This window comes from Eupeodes corollae, chromosome 2, assembly GCF_945859685.1.
Source record: "Eupeodes corollae chromosome 2, idEupCoro1.1, whole genome shotgun sequence".
Lineage (NCBI taxonomy): Eukaryota > Metazoa > Arthropoda > Insecta > Diptera > Syrphidae > Eupeodes > Eupeodes corollae.
This window is the reverse complement of record NC_079148.1, coordinates 23,752,414-23,774,058: the sequence shown is the minus strand read 5'-3', so window position 1 is coordinate 23,774,058 and position 21,645 is coordinate 23,752,414. Positions and strand designations below refer to the sequence as shown.

Genomic DNA, 21,645 nt, shown 5'->3' with positions numbered 1-21,645 from the left:
AAATAATATCGATTTTTACCAGGACGATAGGATTCGTCGGTAGCAGGTTAGGCAACTCGTAAACTGGGTTCCAATATGAATTCAAAGTCCTTTTCTGTGTGTTTTTTGTGAGGTTTCCCTTTAACAAGAACACAAATAAATAAGCCTAAAGTTTGATAGTGTTATTTGAATCTTTTGACCAAACAGACTACTAAATATAATTTGGGATTAATGAAATAAATCAAACAATTTTGAATCTGTGGTTTTCACATTTTTCGTGTTCTTTGAGCAAAATAAATTAAATACTTAATGACTTTTAATTAAATTTGGTGCATTAAGTTCCTTAAATGTTTTACATCATTGACATATGAAGTTTATGATTTTCTTTTGTTTTAAAAATCATTTATTTTCGTGCAGGTGCCTTTACTTACTTACTTACTTAAGGTGGCGCTACAGTCCGGGGCGGACCTGGGCCTCAACCAACAAGCGTCTCCACCCAGCTCGGTCCCTAGCTAGCAGTCTCCAGTTTCGCACGCCAAGTTGGTTGAGGTCCTCTCCCACCTGGGTGCGCCACCTGAGTCGCGGTCTTTCTCTACTGCGCCGCCGTCCCTCAGGATTGAATTCGAAGACCTTCCGGGCTGGAGCGTTGATGTCCATCCGCTCTACATGACCTAGCCATCTAAGCCGTTGGACTTTAATTCTGCTAACTAGGTCAGTGTCGCTGTACAGCCCATACAGTTCGTCGTTATATCTTCTCCTCCATTCTCCATTATTGGTATTTTCAGTTGAAATAAAAATAAACGCTTTTGTATTTAAAAAAACTTTTAATGTATACACTAAGGCTATCTTACAAAGAATGAATAAGAAGGAAAAAGAACAATTGTATTAAAACATACAAATCATAGATATTAGGGAATTCCCCTTATAATATAAAAAACTCATAGGTTGCTTTTATTTAAATACTTACAAGTGATGACAAATAAAGTTATAAAGTTGAATACTAAAGGATTGTATTTTGCCTTAAGGTGCAAACTCAATAGCCGCCCTCAAAATACAAATAATTTTAAAAGTTTAAAACAATTGATACAAATAATAAAAAAAATTAGATATTTGGATAAACAAAAATGTATTATATATTATATATGTAGTTTAATTTATTCATATTATATTATATGAAAACGTAAATAACATACTTAAAAAAAAATTATTCTCTTAGACCGATGTTAAAGATGATTTCGGCAAACTTTGGTGATGGTAGTTGCTTGGTGAAGGCGTCGGCGAGTTGGTTTTCTGTAGGAATATATTTAAGAATAATTGTTTTATTTTCTACCTGTTCTCTACTAAAATGATATTTGATATCGACATGTTTAGATCGTTTGTGAGATATTGGGTTGTTTGCTAAGGAGATACAACTCTGGTTATCTTCAAAGATTGCGATCGATTCATTGATTATAATATCAATGCTTTTTAACAATGACTTTAACCATAAAGCCTCTCGGACAGCCTCAAAGAGTGCCATATATTCAGCTTCAGTAGATGAAGCTGCAACTGAATTCTGCCGTTTTGTATTCCAGCAAATTAAATTATCGCCAAACAATTTGAATAAAAAACCGGTTGTACTTTTTCTGTCGGTTTCACAACCACCCCAGTCGGCATCTACAAATCCGACTAACAAATCTTTATATGGTACTTTTGTATACCTCAATTTAAAATTGATCGTACCCTTTATATATCTTAAAACTCTTTTTATATTTTGCCAAAGTTCTTTGTTGTTTTTGTTTTGGAATCTACTAAGGAAATTAATTGATGTGCAAAGATCGGGACGAGTACACAACATTGCGTACATCAAACAACCAATAAGGTTTCGACAAGGAGCGTTAAACTCTTCATCAGACATCAACGCTTTTGTGTCTAATTTGACTGCTAGAGGAGTACCTATGGGCTTACAATTTTCCATATTAAATCTTTTTAAAACATTGTTTAAATAAATACTTTGATCCATAGCAATTTCATTTTCTTTTCTTAAAACTCTTATCCCTAAAAACAACTTTATTTCATTCATATCAACCATTTCAAATTGTTGTTTTAAATAGATTTTGAAGTTTTTCATAGTTTCTAAATCTCCTGTTACGATCAAAAGATCATCAACATAAAGAATGAGGTAAATATTTTGATTTGGATGTCCTCTATCTAGAAAATATAGACAATGATCGTTAGGTGAGTTTTTGAAATGACAATTTTTTAAAATTTCATCGAAACGTTGAAACCAGCACCTAGCTGATTGTTTCAGCCCATATATCGCTTTATTCAATTTACATACCAAATTATCACTCTTTTTGGTAATACCTTCTGGTATAGTCATATAAATATCTTCCTTTAGGAATCCATTTAAAAAAGCTGACTTTACATCCATTTGATGGATAAGTAAATTGAATTGGCAAGCGAATGCTAGAATAATTCGAAAAGTGGTAATTCGAACAACTGGGGCGAATGTTTCGCTATAATCCTCTAAGTATTTTTGGCTAAAACCCTTAGCGACAAGTCGAGCTTTATACCTAGATGGGTTTCCGCTTAAATCATTTTTAATAGTAAAAACCCATTTACATTTTACAATATTTTTGTTAATTGGTCTTTGTACAATCGACCAAGTATTATTCACTTCCAGTGAATTAAGTTCCTCTTTTATGGCTTCTAACCATTTATCTTTATCTTCCATTTCATTAATTTCTTGGAAGTCTTTTGGAATCTTATTAATTATAGATTCGGCATATAATAAAAAGTTGTCATTATCTCCTTGGTCCTCTTTATAAGAGACTTTTGGCAGATTTTTGATTCTTTCACTTTTTCTACAGTTCCCGTCTGCAGTTTTAAAGTGTTTCGTTTGAACATTTTCATGTTCATCATCCGTTTCTATAATGACGGATTTATCCGTTTCTATAACACCGGATTTATCCGTTTCATCGGATTTACCTGCTTTTTGTATATCAACAGGTTCACTTTTTTCAGTGTTAGTAAATTTAGGCATTTTAAATAATTCCGTGGAGCCTTTTGATTCCACTGTATCAAAATCTAAAACTGGCCTTGATATTTTAAAATTTAGTTCGTCAAAAATGACATCACGGGCTTTTATAAATTTTTGTGTTCTAGGATCCAAAATTTTATATCCATTTGGCTCATAGCCCACAAATATACCTTTAAAAGATTTGTCGTCAAATTTACTTTTCCTATTTTTATCGTGGACAAAAACAGTAGAGCCAAAAATTTTTAAGTTACCTATATTTGGTTTTCTGTTATGCCACATTTCAAAAGGGGTTTTGTTTGGGCATAATGCTTTTGTTGGGGAAATATTTAATAAATACGTAGCAGTTAAAATTGCTTCTCCCCAAAAATATTTTTGTAAATTCGCATTATTTAATATAGCACGAGCTTTTTCTGTGAGTGTCCGATTCATTCTTTCAGCAACCGAGTTCTGCTGAGGAGTATATGGGACCGTTAAATGATATGTTATACCCTTTTCCTTGAAAAATGATTTCATATCATTTGAAATATATTCACGTCCATTATCACAGTAAACTTGTTCTACTTTTAGACTAAAATGCACTTCACTTTTAGTTACGTAGTCTTTAAAAACTTCAAAAAGTTCTGACTTATGAGTCAATAGATAAACCACAGTGTAATGGGTGAATTCATCGATAAAAGTCACAAAATAATTTTTGTTATCGATTGTTACAGGGGTAATTGGCCCACATATATCCGAATGAATTATTAATAATGGACGATTAACATAAGATTTGTCTTTTTGTTTTGAAAATGGTAAACGTGATTGTTTTCCATAAATACATGCTTCGCATATCAAATTAGTAGGAACGAGATTTTTAATGACTTCACTATCTGCAGCCATTTTTCTTTCTCGCATTTCTATAAGTTTGTTTTTACTTATATGACCTAGTCTTTTATGCCATAGCATATAACTTTCGGTATCTTGCTTACAGGTATTAATTTCTGAATTTGTTTTCAGATTCAAATAATAAAACTGTATTATAATTAAATTTTTACATAACTCACCCTTAACCAATATTTCGTTGCATTTTTTAATTACAACTTCACCATTTTTTTCAAAATGTACCGACATCCCGGCTTCTTGAATCCTTCGAACAGACAAAATGTTATAGGGAATTTCCGGTGAGTAAAACACATTTTGTAGTACGCCTTTAATGCCATCCTTAGTTATAACGTCGATGGTTCCTTTTTCGTTGACGTCCAGCGTTGTGTTCTCCTTTGCTACTCCAATTTCCAAGGGTTGTTCCAGTTGATTCAAAGTTGAAAAATATTCACGCTTGTTTGCAAAGTGGTCTGTTGCTCCAGAATCCAGCAAAAATTTTATTTCATTATTCGCAGTATATTTATTTATATATTTTGTTTCGCCAATCATAAAAGCAAATTTTTTGTCACTTGGGATAATTGTTTGAACTGCTCCAGATCTGGTCCATTCCTTAGTCCTTTTGTTTGAATTGCGATGTTTATTGTTCGAAATAAATTTCTTATAATAAAAACAGTTTGCTTTGATATGGTTAGAGCGTCCGCAATGATCACATTTTGTTCGATTTGACTTTACATTAAATTTATTTCTTTTGAAAGTATTGTGATGTTTACGTTCATTTCTCATATTGTTTGTTGGTGTATTCAATTCAATCTGAAGCACTTTGGATGATGTATCTGTTTGATCAAGTTTTATTTGGTAATCAAGCAGCCTGGTTTTTACGAATGCCAGTGTCAAGTCCTTTTCCGCTAAAGTTTGTATGGCCGTCACAATTCCATCATAAGATGAAGGTAGCGATAAAAGTAATTGTGCCACTTTATTCATCTCGTCGACCTGAGCTCCTGCTGCTTGTAGCTCAGTGATTAACTCATCAAATTTTATGAAGTGATCAAATAAAGAGATATCGCCTTTGAATTTAAATGTTAAGAGCTTCTTCTGCACCGATAACTGGGTGGCCAAACTTTTACGCTCATAAATTTCGTCGAGCTTCTTAATTATGTCCAATGCTGTCTTTTCTTCAGTTATCATGCCAATCATTGTGTCGTTCAGATGCTCAATAATGCATCCTTTTGCAATTCGCTCCATTCTCCTCCATTCTCCTGAGTTTTTATTTTCGGAAGAGTTCTCTTCCAGTGCTGGAAGACAATTTTCTTCAGCAAGTAATGCTTTCAATCGAAATTTCCATATACTATAATTTTCTCCATTGAAAGGAGTTATATTCCTCTTATTTTTGGAATTTGACATCTTGGTACTTTTTGTATTATATAATTTTATATAAAAGCACAACAATAATTAATTAATTAAACAAACACAGAAAGCAATGACTGGACCCATAACCTATTGGTATTTTCAGTTGAAATAAAAATAAACGCTTTTGTATTTAAAAAAACTTTTAATGTATACACTAAGGCTATCTTACAAAGAATGAATAAGAAGGAAAAAGAACAATTGTATTAAAACATACAAATCATAGATATTAGGGAATTCCCCTTATAATATAAAAAACTCATAGGTTGCTTTTATTTAAATACTTACAAGTGATGACAAATAAAGTTATAAAGTTGAATACTAAAGGATTGTATTTTGCCTTAAGGTGCAAACTCAATATCCATCTATGCGTACGAGACCAAAAATCACCCGAACAATTTTTCTCTCGAAGCATCCTAAGAGGCTCTCATCTTTCTTTGACAGGGTCCAGGCCTCAGCGCCATAAATGAGAACCGGGATGATGAGTGTCTTATAGATGGTGATTTTACATGCTCGAGAGAGGACTTTACTTCTCAATTGCCTTCTAAGTCCAAAGAAGCAGCGATTTGCAAGAGTTATTCTTCGTTTGATTTCAGCGCTGGTGTCGTTGTCTGCATTAATAGCGGTGCCTAGGTAGACAAAGTCCTTAACTACCTCAAAGTTATAGCTGTCCATAGTGACTCCACTGACATCACGCTTTGATCTCATTATTTATAATTATGTCAATATCATCTGCGTATCCGAGTAACTGGATGGACCTTTGGAAGATTGTGCCTCTAGTGCTGACGGTTGAGTTTTGTACAATTCTTTCCAGAACGATGTTGAAGAAGTCGCATGACAGTGCATCGCCTTGTCTAAAACCTTTTTTCACATCAAATGCATCGATAAGATCTTTTCCGACCTTGATAGAGCAGTGTGCATTCTCCATCGTCATTCTGCACAAACGGATAAGTTTGACAGGGATGCCAAAACTAGACATTGCTCTGTAGGTCTCTTTCCTATGGATTCTGTCATACGCGGCTTTAAAATCGATAAAGAGATGGTGGGTATCGATTTGAAGCTCCTGGTTTTTTTCCAAGATCTGCCGTAGTGTGAGTATTTGATCGATAGTGGACTTTCCTGGTCTGAAGCCACACTGATAAGGACCAATCAGGTTGTGTACGAATGGCTTCAGACGTTCACATAATACGGCAGAGAGGATCTTATACGCAATGTTAAGGAGACTGATGCCTCTGTAGTTGGCGCAGTTTAGAGGGTCTTCTTTCTTATGTATCGGGCACACTATGCTGAGGGTCCACTCATTGGGCATGCTTTCTTCCGACCATATTTTGCAGAAGAGTTGGTACATGCTCCGTACCAAGTCATCGCCTGCTGCTTTGAATAGTTCGGCAGCGATGCCGTCAGCTCCAGCAGCTTTGTTTGACTTAAGTTTAGATATAGCTATCTTCACTTCGTCAAGGTCGGGTAGGCGGAATTGTTGATCTGCGTCGCAGAGGTTGAGTGGTTCTATCTCCCTTACAGCGGAATTCGGTTCGTCATCGCCGTTATATAATTTCATATTCTCAAAATAGACTGCGGTTCTACTACGATGTTCCACTGACCGTCCTTACAGACTTCGGTTCGTGGCTGGTACCCTTTGCTTGCAATACAGTTTGCTGTTAATTCGATGCTGCCCATGAGTGACATAACGTTTCTATGGGACAAATCTTTTTTCGCACTCGTATAGTTGCTGGACTACTAATCTTGACATTCAAAAATCCGCTGGCCCGGATATTATCCCTGCTATTGTTCTGAAGAGGTGCTCTTCAACGCTGGCAAAATCACTGCGTAAGCTTTTCCATCTGTCCTATTCTACTGGTCTCTTTCCGAGTGGATGCAAAACTGCATTTATCAAGTCTGTCCCAAAAAAAGGCGAATCCTCCTCTCCCTCTAACTATCATCACTTGCGCTTACGTCACTTCTTCCCAAGGTCATGCAAACGCTGTTCAATTTTCAGCTTAAGAAATATCTTGAAGAATGGAAGCTTCTTAATGACCGGCAGTATGGCTTTTGTAGCAATAGGTTCACTGTTGATCTCATGGTTTATCTCACCGAACAGTGGATCAAATCTTTACATCATTTTGGAGAAAGTAAGATTATTGCACTTGATATTTTAAAGGCATTTGAAACAGTTTGGCATCAAGCTCTCTTATCGAAAATGCGTGCTTTTGTTATCGATAAATCTCTTCTTTGTTGGGTTAGAAATTACCTCTCGGACCGATCAATTCAAGTAGTATTGGACTGGTTCAAATCTGATATTCACAAAATAAAAGCTGGTGTGCCCCAGGGCTCCGTTTTGTCTCCGACGCTCTTCCTCATTTTTCTAATTGATCTTTTGTCTGAAACTTCTAACACACTAAATTTTTTCGCGGATGACAGTACCCTCAGCTTTTCATATTCGTTTTTAGATTCTCATCCTTGTTCTTCGGATGTGGACTAGCAACGGCAGCGTATGATAAGCTCATTAAATTCTGATCTTGTAAGCATTGTCCAATGGGGAATCAAAAACCGTGTAGAATTTAATACTTGGAAAACTCAATGCTGTCTACGCAAAGGCGTAACCCTCCCCTAATGCCACTATCCATGAGTGGTACTTGTATCGAGAAGACTGAACAACTATCAGTCCTAGGTAGGTGCATCACAAACCAATTGTTGTGGAGTGATCACATATTTAACATCGCCAAAAATGCTGCTAACTGTTTAGGTTTTCTCCGACGATTCAAGAAGTTTTTTTCCCCTTCTGATTTGGCTTTAATCTACAAAGATTTTATTCGTCCAAAACTTGAGTATAACTCTAATATTTGGGCTGGTGTTCCAATAACGTTCTTCAGTCTTCTGGATAGAATTGAGAAAAGAGCTCTAAAAATGATTGGAGATCGTTCTCTTACCGAGACATTTGCTTCTCTCGAACAACGCCGCAAGGTCTCATGTCTGTCATTGCTCTATTGAAATAGCCTGTTGCATTCCACCCCTTAAACAATTCAACCGTAATAACCGTATTTAGCCGCACTACACGAATGTGGAGTGCTCTACGAGGCTCAATAATTCATACTCATTACAATGTGTAGACATTCAAAACTAATGTGCATCGGTTTCTTCTTTCTAATCCTATCCTCCTTTCCTAATTGCTTACACTATGTTTAATCATTATAAGGATATTCATAACCCCTTTAGTGCGTGCAAAGTATAAAACAAAAAAAACAGACTTGATGAATTACAAGAATACAAATTATTTTCAAACAATTTTGCCTTTTCTGTTTAAAAATGTTTTGGTATTATACAAAAATCAAACAATTTTTAAGGGTATTCAAACTTTTAAACTATTGCTAATGCAAGACGCTATGAAGAAGGCAAACACCATGTGAACAGCATCACCACGTGTCAGGTCACAAAAAAACATCTGGCCTAAACAAAATTTAAAGCGATCAAGATCCTTGCTATCTCTAAGCATCTATTGCATATAAGCTCGGTAATAGGTGCCATAACCGGGCCCTGTATAATAGGCAAGCGCGCCACGCGGCTAGGCGTATCCTCAAATGACTTATGCAGAAGCTGTAGGTATGAGGAATAGGAGTAAACAGTTCTTCACCTTCTCTGTACATGCCTAGCACAAGCTCAAAACGCAAGAATTACCTAGGAGAATTTTTCTATAACTATCTAAACGGTCTAAATCACATTAGCATAATCAGCCCCTCAGGTTTCGTAAGGGACTCAAACTGGCCTCAAGATTCATGTGGTATCACACTGGGCCATTAAACTGGCCTAAGTGTGTCCTATTCCATCACAGACATCCACTTTAATCTAACCTAACCTAAGGGTATTCAATATAAAGGCGAGAGTTCATTGCGGATGCTTTAAAAACCAATTATAAAACTAAGCTAAGCTTGTTTTTATATTTTATTAGAGAAAATAAATATTTTCTAAAGTTTTATGTATTTTAATGTTTAAAAATTTGGTCGTATTAAGCTAAGAAAACAAATTATTTAAATTTCGACATAATGCCATGGTAACATTTTTTATTTCTAAGTTTTTGAGTTTTACTTAAAAATGTTTATATTAACGAATAACACTCTTTAAAAATATAAACTTATGTACATTTTTAATTAATAAAACGATTTGTTTCTTCAGGAAACTACAAGAGACGAAAGGAGGTGCAAAAAGAAACAACAACAAAGACAAAAAAGCAGCCGAGAATTTAGTTGATAATGAACAACTTTTCCCTGCCTATTCATTGGCCCACATCGAATTGAAACCAAATTCATCAAAATTTACAGTCTTTTCAGCCATTCGATCAGCCGTTCTAGAAGCTGATGCAAAATATGCAATATTTCAAGAAAAATCATCTTCTTCGAAAAAAATCAAAGCCTTATCATCTTGCTGTTTGATATGTACAAATGCTTGTTTAGCGAATAATTTAATTGAATGTTCTTGTCACAGCAATGAAAAGAGGAATGCTGGTGGGGCAGATTCTGTACACAGCGATGGTGATACCGAAACCGATGAAGCCGTCGAAAAAGAGGTACAGATAGCCAAAGTACCACTGATTGTCGGTGCTGGCTTACGCAGTCTTTTCGAATTGATCGGTGATGCTAGGAATATTCAACCTAGCATATGCACCAAAGCTCTGAAGGCTTTATTCGATGTTATTCAGGGGCAACATCCGGAAAGTTTTAAGCTAGAACCAGACGATCTGATAAATCCACTCTACGATCTGCTTCTTGACCTAGCTACGATGAGTACTTCTTCGGCAGGTCAACAGGCTTCGCATTCACCAATGTATGAAGCTAATTGGTCAAATATTGCTTGCTCATCGCTAATCGGACTGTGCATTGCTCGTGGTGATACCGGGAAGATCCTAAAGGCTATTGCCGCACTCTTAAAGTCTCCAAAACAATTGTCAGCTCAAATAATTAAGCTACCACTGGTCTTGTTCTCGCTCCAGCGGACTGTTATGAGTGCGGCATTAAATAAACCCATTCGACCGGACTTTCATTCCCATGGGATTCCTCATAATTGTTTAGTCGATGAGGTTTGTGTTCAAATTCATACAGAAAAAGAACAAACAGTAATAATTTGTCCTTCCTTTAGTTCTCATTAAGATCCATCTTGAGTACAACAACGCCGCTAACATCGGTTCAACCAGCAATGGCATCCGATGGGACATTCATTTATCTCTTATATCGAACTTGTCTCTTGAAAATCGGCACCGGATTCAATGGATCTTTTAAAGGACATGTCTATGCTACAAATACAGAATTTGGAAGAGAAGCATCGGGATGGTTAGGATTTTGTGCAGTAAGTTGAAAAAGGAGTGATTCCATTTCCTACATTCTTATGATTTCAAATTGTATTTCCAGGGAAAATTATATTTTAAGCGTTTTTCCAAACGTCTCTCTGAAAACATTCTCCTCGTCAATACTGACACCTTGTCCACAGTCCAATGTCCGTCCAATGTTAATCTACCAATGATTCGTGAAGGACTCAACTACGTCCTATTTTCAGATGAAGAATCAATTAACATGATTTGTACCAATCGTGATGTAAGTCAAACTTCTTTTTTAAAAAACCCATTCTCGTTTAACTCAAGGGTGTTCTCTTTTGTTATTTTTTAGGATACTCTTGTTGTAAAGCAAATTTTCAATAGTTCTGGAATTTTGGCATTTGACTTGCCACTCAAATTAGCCCGGAAAAAATTCAGGACCCTAGGTTACGCTGCATTTGAAGACGAAGTACTCAATCAAAATCAAATCCAAAAGGTAAGAAGTCACGATTAGTTATGCCTTCTTTTTTGTTTTGAACAGAGGTATTGTGTCTCTCCTTAAATGTAGATCCAATCATCATATAATATTTTTGAACCCAAATTACCATCGGATATAGAAATCCAAGGAATTGCATGTGGCAAAGAATTTGGTCTTGTCAAGGCTTCAAATGGAAAAGTCTATTTTTATGGAAAATCTCCATCGTTGGGCTTAAAAGCAGTCGGTCGGACCCCAACGATGAAAATAACAGAACTGATAATTTCCAAAGTGTCCAATATAACCCAGGTAGCCGTTGGACACGATGGAATACATGCACTTCTAGTCAACGACGATGGAACTGTATACTTTGCAGGAACTGCTCGTCGTGGTGAGGATGGTGACTCGTCGAAGAACCGCCGACAGCCAAAAGCCAGCAAACCAAAGCGCTTAACTCGAATCGATGGACATGTGGTTATTCAAGCCGCCTGTAATAATGGAACCTCGGCATTTGTGACCAAAACAGGACGTCTTATAATGTTTGGAAAGGACACAGCACATTGTGATGCTCATGGTTATGTGACTGAATTTGCAGATCAACATATTACCAAAGTCGCTTTGGGAAAAGCCCATTGTGTTGTTCTCAACTCCAAGGGCCAGCTCTTTACTTTTGGCCTAAATAACAAAGGACAATGTGGAAGGTCATGTAGTTCGAAACCTAAAGAATCTAATTACTCAATGGACACAAATGTGGGAAGTCAAGTGGAATCGGCTGATGTGAAACTAAACGAACAGAGGCAGAGGTATGACGTGGCAAATGTGTGTGATTTTGATGATCATAGTTTGGGAAAAGGAATGTGTAGGGTGTGTGTTGTATGTAAGGAATGTACAGCATACAATGTCTCCTGTGTGTCATTGGTTAATGTGCCCATAGAGGAGAGAGTTCCAGGAGCGTAAGTTGGGAGTCACGTTTTAAAATAATTGAATTAATTTCTAAATTTTGAGTTTATTTTGAAGGGTTTGCCCATGTGGACATGGTGATGCGGGATGTACCAAATGTAGACTGTGTTCTTCTTGCATTACCATCCAGGAAAAAGACAACAGCGGTAAGATGTGGTTATAGATAGTAAACAATAAAAAGGTATTTATAGTAAAATAAAGACAATACCGCAGATCTGAAGCTCCTAAGCGAAATGAGTCGTCAGCGTTCTAAGTCTAACTTGTTGCGTCGAAAGGATAAGCAACCACGTGAAGAAAATAATATGGCTTCAGATGCAGAAAAGGATCCTCCAAGAGTTGCCCCATTAGCCCCACAACATTTGGTCTTACCATCAAATAGTCCAGTTGTCCAGATAGCCTGTGGATTGCATCATACTGTGGTTCTAACCCTAACGGGGGAAGTGTTTACATTCGGAAGCAATCAGTATGGACAACTTGGAACTGGAGATTTGCAAGCTGTAAGCGGACCGGTTCAAGTTAAAGTTCAAGGAGCAGTTAGCCAAATAGCTGCCGGGAGTAACCATACTGTCTTATTGACCCACAAAGGAGTTGTTTATACTTTTGGAAACTATCAGGTTAACATATAAAATTTGGACAAGTTAGTTTCTTTTAAACAAATTCTTTTTATTTTAGAAAGGACAACTCGGACGTCTACCAAATGACTTCAATAAGTCTTCAATGCATGATGAAGCTTTAAAATTACTCGATCCATCTAAAGAAGGTTCTGCTGCTTCAGCGATTATGGCTCAGAGGCAGAAATTCTTATGGAATTGCACTCCCGGAGCTGTCTTGTAAGTTTTACAGAATAAATTCAAATCGTTGAACTGATTCCAATATTTTTCAGTGGTTTGGGACCAAGCTTTGGCAAGAAAGCCACATGGATTGGTTCCAGTGGTGATCAGACATTTATAAAAATAGATGAATCTCTCATAACAACTCACATTCTACCAAAGATAAGTGTCATTGCTGATAAGAAGACAATTTGTAAGAAGAACAAAACTTTGGAACATGCACATGAGTTTGACTTACCTGTTTTTTGATTTCATGTAGTGTTGATTCCAACAATTCCTTTGTCTTTCCACGCCCTGACAATAAATCGACGGGACGGAAGTTGCACTGCACATTACAACAACCAGGTTAATTTTGTTCAAATTATTCAAAGCAACCGCAACGCGGAACTGCCTGAGATCAACCAGAATATCGATCGAAATATCGATCAGATGTCCCGAAGTATGCATGAGTCGAGGAATCAAGTATTTGAGGTGCATGAGAATCAAATACACATGGGCGCTGGAGATCAGAGAAAACGTCGTCGTCAAGAGGCTAAGAGCCCCATCGAGAAACCAATGCCACAGATTGCTTTTGCTCTAGATCCTCAATTTAATGTTTTGTGGGTGTTTGATGGTGGAGTAACGAAGAGTGTGCTGTGCTATAATGTTCTCGCTAGTGAGATTCCAAAAAATGGAACTGTAAGACATGAAAGAAGTTTATTTCAAAAACTTCCATATAAAATGTTTTGTTTTCTTGCTTTTCTAGAACTCATCGAATTACAGAGCGATTTTATCCCCAGAATTATCCCTGCCAACGAATAAACCAGAATCCCAAGTTTCTCGATCACAGGCATCGTTGAATCTGTTAGCGTGTTTGGATGTCTTAACGTCTGCTCAGGATTTGATGCAAGTTCAATAAACATACATATTTGTTTGAAGTCTTATGTAAGTCCTTATATTTCAGTCCAAGCTGTTTTGAAGATGTAACGCCCGCACTCCAAAATCAGATAAAGGAAAACCAATCCAACGACTACCAGATTTTGAACCGATTTGAAAACTTTGGCGGTGGTTGGGGATATTCTGGGCACAGTGTGGAGGCCATTCGGTTCTCCTGCGACACCGATGTTTTGATATGTGAGTGTTTGTTTCATTTTAATTTTTTTGAGTTCCAAAGCGAATAAAATTCCAATCTTTAGGTGGTTTTGGAATGTATGGTGGTCGTGGTGAATATTCTTGCAAGTTAAAAGTATTCGATCTTGGCATCGATGGTGGGGGCTATGAAAAGGACGGAACTCTCATTTCCGAGACCAAAGAAATTCCCTTTGAATGTCCAGCTCGCAGTAAATATCACATTATGCTACCCAAGCCCATAACAGCCTCGGCAGGGAGATGGTACCTAATATGGGCACGTATAGCCGGACCGTCATCTGATTGTGGATCAGCCGGTCAGGCTTCTATTACCACCGAAGATCAACTAGTGTTTGTTTTTAAAAATTCTAAAAAAGCCAACAACGGAACTGATATCAATTCTGGACAAATTCCGTCCATTTTGTACCGACTTATCACCCAAGAGTCCAAACAACCAACACCACATATTGAAACGGACCCTGTTCATAAAATTTCCAAATCCTTTGCCAACACAGTGACCAAAGAGTGTTTTGAGAGTTTGGTAGCGTTGCTTAAATGGTCATGGGAATCGTTTAAGCGAAATATTCGCGAGCAACGGGATAAGACGCGTCATCTTCAGGTCAAGCAGTCGTTGGAATATTTGATCTATGTGAACAAATCATGCTTGAGATTGTTGAGGAAGTACACAAACGAGATTTATCCTCAGAAGAGTGTTAAAATTTCGGCGAAGAAATTGGCCGAAGGGAATCTGGGTAAAAAATTGGTAGGCTTAAAAATCGAATTTTTACTCATAGAAATTTTGTTTTAGCCAACAAAGCGGGTAAGTCTGGGACTAATACACAAAAACAATACCTAGCTAACGAGTTACCGACACCGACATCGCGGAAGGCTAACATGGAGAATGTCCAATTAGCCGAGTGCATTGGAAATGTTCGAGCACTTCTAATTGAAATACTCAATGACGATATATTTAAGGATATTTGTAGTGAAGATGGTAGGTTTGGGTGAAGTTGTGTTTACAAGTTCCATTGATTTAGTAATTTTTTCTAAAGGTTACCGTATGGTTCTTGAGATCCTTGAGGAATGTCACACAAGCTTCGTTGCATGCTTCGATGCATTTTATCCAACTTCTTCACTTAAATGGAATTGTTTGTGTGATCTCCTTTCCCAAATGGATTTGGTATGTTTGTCATTGTCATCGTGAATCCGTAATATAAAATTGTATTTTTTTTTTTTAAAGGGCGATCTACACTCTCATCTTCTTAGTGCAATAATTGCTGGACTTTGTAGTCCTTCCATAAAATTAAGAACCACATTTTCCCTATTGACATCCGGCAATGAACGTCAGTCGATTGTAAGTCCAAGTGATAACTTCGGTCTGCCAATGTTATCTAGCTCAGAGAATCATCAATATCCTATCCTGGTGGAGCAGATGATCTATCGAACTCAACAGGAGAAAACTGAATTCGCAAGCAACACATGGGCCTTCAAAGATGTTCTGCTGAGACTTTTGGAGATCATTTCAAGTCCAGTTAGGGCTAAAATAGAGAACATCTACAATCACAGTGTGAATGTGAATGACTTTGTCATGTGCAAGGATATCAATCAAGGGCTGATTAATAACTGTTGCCATCTTTTGGCGAGGGTTCTAGCTGAGATCGTTTATCAAACGTCATTGAATGAGGTAAGAACTTTTTTTAAGAATAAATGAAATCTAACAAAATTGCTTCTAGTTTGAAAAGGCATTTTTGCCTCCTCGTAGTCTTCACTCGACTGGAAATAGGTTCTCTCGATGTGATGTAAGTCGAACCTGGAACACGGGCAACTTTGGCCCTGATGCCATAGCATTTACCGTCGATCGTCCGGGTATTGCTGTAGCCGGTGCAACAATGTATTCAGGATCTGGAAGCTATGATTATCAACTGGAACTGCTCTACGACAATACTGTGGACCTTCAGGCAACAGGACACAAGTGGGAAACTCTCGAGTCTGTATCGGGATCATATGATCAGGAAGCGGTTCACCATGAAATGGCTGAGATAAAGTTCGAGCGTCCAGTTCATATTAAGGAGAATACTCGTTACGCTCTGCGGTTGTGTTCCCAGGGAGCCAGAACATGCTCTGGTGATTCGGGAATGTCATCCATTCGCGGACCCTGTGGAACTACGTTCACATTTTATTCTTGTGACTTGAGTTTCAATGGAACAACACCATCAAGGGGTCAGATTCCAAGCATCCTCTACTACAGCAATCCCATTAAGAACGATGGAAACTCGTTGACTTATGCAAATCAAGTCACAGCTCGGGACACAGCTCTCCAGGTTGCAACTGATATCACCAAAAAATGCACAGAACTATTGATTTTGGCCAGGAATGCCCTGGCTGCATCCCTCTCACCAAGTGATAATTCCTCAAATCACACTCAGACCATCGATTCGGAGCACAATATAACACCGATTGAGGAGCACATGGATATTAATTGGGCTAACAATTCCAGAACATCAGCTCTCTCAACAGATCCTAGTCTAACAACTGCCAGAGATATCACAAAGAGAATCGAATCGTTCTCCAAAGGTTTGATAGAAACCTTCAAGTTTGACAAACGATCCACAAATCCATTTGACATTGAGATCGAGATTGGAGCAACTGAAATTCATCCGAAGGATTTAATTGAAGAGAGTGGAGCTATTCAGGAATTGAATTATCGCAAAGGCCACGTCGACACAAAACTCAACGGTAACGATCGGACTGACAACGAATTAGATGTGATAGAGAAAAGAAGCGATTCAGATGATGGAGTTTTGGGAAGTCAGATGACGGTGGTTCAGTTGCTCGAGGTGTTCAACACATCATCGGCAAATGTATTCCACACTTTGTTACCTCTGATTTATGCTCAGATTGGAACTTTAGCTTGTAATGACCCAAAAGTGAGTTCTATTTTATTTTGTATGAAGTTGGATTCCATTTAAATTTTTGTTTGTGTTTTTTAGAGTTCTGTCCAAATCCTTGGATTGATCAAGGAGATTTTGCCCCATGTGGCTGCATTGAATCAACTTTATTCGAGCAAGGAATATCTTACCTTAAAATCAAAAGATAAAAAGGTGGACTTTTCAGCTTCGGAGATCAACAAAAAGAGAATGGATGAGATAGATAAAAGTATGGACATATGTACTACAAGCAATCATTACTGCATTGTAGAGAGTGAACATCCATATCGTAGTGGATCCATAACATGTCAGAGGTAGTTTGATCCATAAAAATATATTAAAATAAGTAATAACTGATTTTGGAAATTTTTAAGAGTGGAGTTTCCTCCTTGTGTACAATGGTTTGCCATCGAATTCGATCCTCAGTGTGGAACAGCCCAACTTGAAGACTACCTATTGATATCAATACCATCTAAGCCATATTTAGCTGAAGCTTGTCAAGTTGACAATGATTATTTAGATATGTTGGACAATAATATGTCTATGCAACGTTCAAGTTGTAAAAATGCCGTCGTAACGAATTACAATCGAGGTGGTCTTGGAGCAAATGCTAATTCTAATGCAAATGATAATGATTGGGTTGTTATTAAGAAATTTAATACGTAAGTTAAAAAAGAATTTTGGATGTTCGTAGTTTTTGTGATGAATAATTATAAAATATTTACAGAGTTAGTAACTGGCCACAAAATATTATAATATTGCCTGGAAATCGAGTGGAATTTTCTTTGGAGACAGCTTCGCTATACGCTCAGGATCCACATAGTAATCGTTATGGATTTAAATGTCTTGTTGTGGGTTATGATAATCCAACAACTGTAAGAAAACCTCTTAACATTAGAATAATGAAAGTGTGTATTTACTTTATATTCTTTTTTTAAAGGTAAATGCGAAGAATTCATGTCTAATACGACTGGAACATGAATTGGCTTATTTGGGTGGGATGTGTAGCGCTAATTTGATGAAAAAGGACTTGAATTTGCCAGGTATTTCTTTTTACTGTTCTTAATATATAATTCTTTGGTAAGAAAGTGTGTACCAGCCACGAACCGAAGCCTGTAAGGACGGTCAGTGGAACATCGTAGTAGAACTGCAGTCTATTTTGAGAATATGGAAAGACCACTTCTTCAAAGTATATAACGGCGATGACGAACCGAATTCCGCTGTAAGGGAGATAGAACCCCTCAACTTAGGCGACGTAGATCAACAATTTCGTCTACCCGACCTCGACGAAGTGAATATAGCTATGTGAACGTCTGAAGCCATTCGTCAACAACCTGATTAGTACTTATCAGTGTGGCTTCAGACCAGGAAAGTCCACTATCGACCAAATATTCACACTACGGCAGATCTTGGAAAAAAACTCAGGAACTTTAAATCGGCAACTTCAATCTCTTTATCGATTTTAAAACCGCGTATGACAGCATCCATAAAGAAGAGCTCTACAGAGTAAAGTCTTGTTTTGACATCCCTGTCAAAATTATCCGTTTGTGCAGAATGGAAATGAAGAATCTCACCGATGCATTTGATATCAGAAACGATTTTATACAAGCCGATGCATTGTCATGCGACTTCTTCAATATCGTTCTGGAAAGAATTTGTACAATACTCAACCATCAACACTATAGGCACAATTTTCCAAAAGTAATCCAATTACTCGGATACGTAGATGATATTGACATAATTGGAAGATGAAAGCGTGATGTCAGTGAAGCGTTTTTGTGCTATGCGACGGATGCGAACAAGATGGGTTTAGTGGTCCATGAGGCTAGACCAAGTATATGCTGTCATCAAAAAAGGACATTGAACAACGACGTCTTGGACAAAACGTCACCATTGACAGCTATAACTGCTTGGTAGTTAAGAACTTTGTCTACCTAGGCACCGCTATAAACACAGACAAAGACACCAGCGCTGAAATCAAACGAAGAATAACTCTTGCAAATCGCGGCTTCTTTGGACTTAGAAGGCAATTGAGTAGTAAAGTCTTCTCTCGAGCATCTAAAATCAATATTCATAAGACACTTATCATCCCGGTTTGCATTTATGGCGCTGAGGCCTGGACCCTGTCAGCGTCTTAAGATCCTTCGAGAGAAAAATTCTTCGGGTGTTTTTGGTCCCGTATGCATAGGTGGAGAATGGAGGAGAAGATATAACGACGAGCTGTACGGGTTGTACAGTGACACTGACCTAGTTAACAGAATAAAAGTCCAATGCCTTAAGGCTAGGTCATGTATTGCGAAAGAACATCAACGCTTCAGCCCGAAAGGTCTTCAAATCCAATCCCGAGGGACGGCGCGGAAGAGAAAGACTGCGACTCAGGTGTTGAACGCAGATGGACGAAGACCTCAACCAATTTGGCGTGCAAAACTGGAGACAGCTATCTAGGGTCCGAGCTGGCTGGAGACGCATGTTGGTTGAGTCCCAGGTTTGTCCCGGACTGTAGCGCCACCTTAAATGTGTAAGTAAGGTAAGAAAGAGCCGTTTAACTGTCTCAATGGGTCGATGAAGAATGCAAGCTATCGAACGAATTTAAGAATATTGCATATCTATCAAAATGAAACAACCAAAAAAAGAACGTGTGAACGAAAAGGGAATACAAAGAACTCACAAGAACAGAAAAGCGGATTCACAGACGAAAAAAATCTACCTGGAAAAAAAAACTAGACCTTTGAACTAGAAAAATCCGAAAGTTCTACTAATTCGTCTGAATCATGACGATTTTAAGGACCGTGAATACAATCTGATTAACTATTCTGTAGGCATACTGGATCGATGGGAATTGTACTTTAATGAATTGCTAAACGGTCAGCTCACAGAAAAAGTAGAGATTCCATAAGTTCAAGATTCAAGTGTCCTATCGGCACCAAGCATAAAAGAGGTCGGTAAGGCTAAGCTGATTGATCATGTCGGCTCTAGCTTAACAGCGAACAATTCATGGAATTCAGAAAAATAGTGAACAAATATCAACTGACCGATACACAACAAAAGAGATTTTACAACGTGCAGCAACTATAGAGGTATAACGTTGTTGACCCCTCATAATAAAATATCCTCTAATCTACAAGAACAGAAAGCCCCATATGAAAAAAATATCAGTGTGTCTGCATTTTAAGCAAATCAACAATAAATCAGATTTTTATCGTTAGCCAGGCGATGGAAAAATGTCTAGTTTTTAGTATTCCAACTTATCATCATTTTATAGATTTTAAGACCACCTACGGTATTATAGTCAGCATGTACATACCCATTAGAAAATTCTTCATTAGAAATAAATTGCCCGATGAATGAATGGAACCTCAGTTTTATTTACCCGATTCTGAAAAAAGTAGACCCTCTAAACTGCACGAACTATAGAGTCATTAGTCTACTTCATATGCCTTACAAAATCTTCTATGCCGTAATATGTAAATGTCTAAATGCCAACGGTAACAACCTGGTAGGTCTTATCAGTGTGGTCTTAGACCAGGAAAGTCTATAGTCGATCAAATATTCACATTACGTCAGATCCTGGAAAAACTCAAGAACATCAAATCGACATCCACCATCTCTCCATCGATTTGAAGCCGCATATGACAGCATCTACTGAAACGAGATGTATAGGGCCATGTCTAGTTTTGGCATCCCTGCCAAAATCGTCCGTTCGCGCTGCTCTATAAAGGTTGAAAACAACTTAACCGAACCTTTCGATTTGCAATTGGGTAGAACCCCTCTCTCGAGTGACCAAAGTGTCACTATATAAGACCCTCATCATCCCCGTCCTGCTATACGGTGCAGAAGCATGGAATATGACAAAAGCGGATGAAAGCACCTTGGGTCGTTTGAGAGAAATGTTCTTCTTGTGATCTACGGTTCCGCATGCATCGAAGGGGAGTGGAGAAGAAGATGGAACGACGAGCTGTACGGGCTGTACAGCGACGTAGACCTAGCCAGAAGGGTAAAAGTCAAACAACTAAGATGACTGGGTCATGTAGAGCGCATGGAAACCAATTCTACGGCCCCTATAGTCTTCGAATCCACAACCACAGGACAGCGCAGTAGAGAAAGACCTGGTGGTGCGCACAAGTAGAAAGTGACCTCACCGCAAAACTGGATGCATCTAGCTAGGGACCGAGTTAAATGGAGAAGTTTGTTGGTGAAGCCCTAGTTCACACAGGACTGTAGCGGCACCTTAAGTAGTTAAATAAGAAATAAATTGACATGACTATGTAGGCTGACCATGACCAATATATCGAGCCAGGTTAAAATAGCCAGACCGCTAACCAGACCAATCAACATCTGCAACAGCCTCTTACAAGGTGATGGTCTGGCTTTGGAGAAAGAAATCTGAAAACAATTCCTTCATCGTGCACATTAGTAAGGGAAAAATAAAGTACATTTTGGCATCGAATACGAAAGGAATAGTTGGTTAAATATTCAAGGTAGCAGAGCATGAAATTGAAGTAGTCTTATCCTCCTTCAAATATCTTGGATCAATAGTAGAAGCCGATAACAATATAGAAAAAGAAATACGCAGGCAGTTACTCAAAGTTAATAAAGCCTACTATAGTATGTCAAGGCTGTTTAAATCCAGAAACCGTACTATAACTTCTAAGCTGCTGCTGTCTGGGCAGACTCCAGTGGGCTGGACACTTAGGTCGCATTAACGAAGAAAGTCCATTGTAGTACATTTTATGATAGATTACAGAATGGGAGACTACCTTACGCTGCGGAGATGGCGTAGA

At 37.9% G+C, this 21,645-nt stretch overlaps 1 protein-coding gene across 4 annotated transcripts in view; it reads left to right on the top strand.

Annotated features, from left to right (window-relative positions):
- LOC129947427 (E3 ubiquitin-protein ligase highwire) overlaps positions 1-21,645 on the top strand; it is a 125,780-nt gene that overhangs the window by 387 nt on the left and 103,748 nt on the right. For 2 of the 4 annotated variants that reach the window (XM_056057970.1, XM_056057969.1), the window contains exons 2-22: positions 9,434-10,334; positions 10,394-10,600; positions 10,663-10,845; positions 10,918-11,061; positions 11,134-11,993; positions 12,058-12,146; positions 12,202-12,614; positions 12,673-12,830; positions 12,884-13,023; positions 13,090-13,508; positions 13,576-13,715; positions 13,774-13,943; positions 14,006-14,689; positions 14,746-14,931; positions 14,990-15,117; positions 15,178-15,621; positions 15,671-16,864; positions 16,928-17,178; positions 17,239-17,526; positions 17,592-17,739; positions 17,805-17,907. In XM_056057970.1, coding sequence (XP_055913945.1) covers positions 9,434-10,334; positions 10,394-10,600; positions 10,663-10,845; positions 10,918-11,061; positions 11,134-11,993; positions 12,058-12,146; positions 12,202-12,614; positions 12,673-12,830; positions 12,884-13,023; positions 13,090-13,508; positions 13,576-13,715; positions 13,774-13,943; positions 14,006-14,689; positions 14,746-14,931; positions 14,990-15,117; positions 15,178-15,621; positions 15,671-16,864; positions 16,928-17,178; positions 17,239-17,526; positions 17,592-17,739; positions 17,805-17,907 — 7,250 coding nt within the window. The remainder of the gene's footprint in view (positions 1-9,433; positions 10,335-10,393; positions 10,601-10,662; positions 10,846-10,917; positions 11,062-11,133; positions 11,994-12,057; positions 12,147-12,201; positions 12,615-12,672; positions 12,831-12,883; positions 13,024-13,089; positions 13,509-13,575; positions 13,716-13,773; positions 13,944-14,005; positions 14,690-14,745; positions 14,932-14,989; positions 15,118-15,177; positions 15,622-15,670; positions 16,865-16,927; positions 17,179-17,238; positions 17,527-17,591; positions 17,740-17,804; positions 17,908-21,645) is intronic. The other 2 variants (XM_056057971.1, XM_056057972.1) reach the window with 2 other exon arrangements.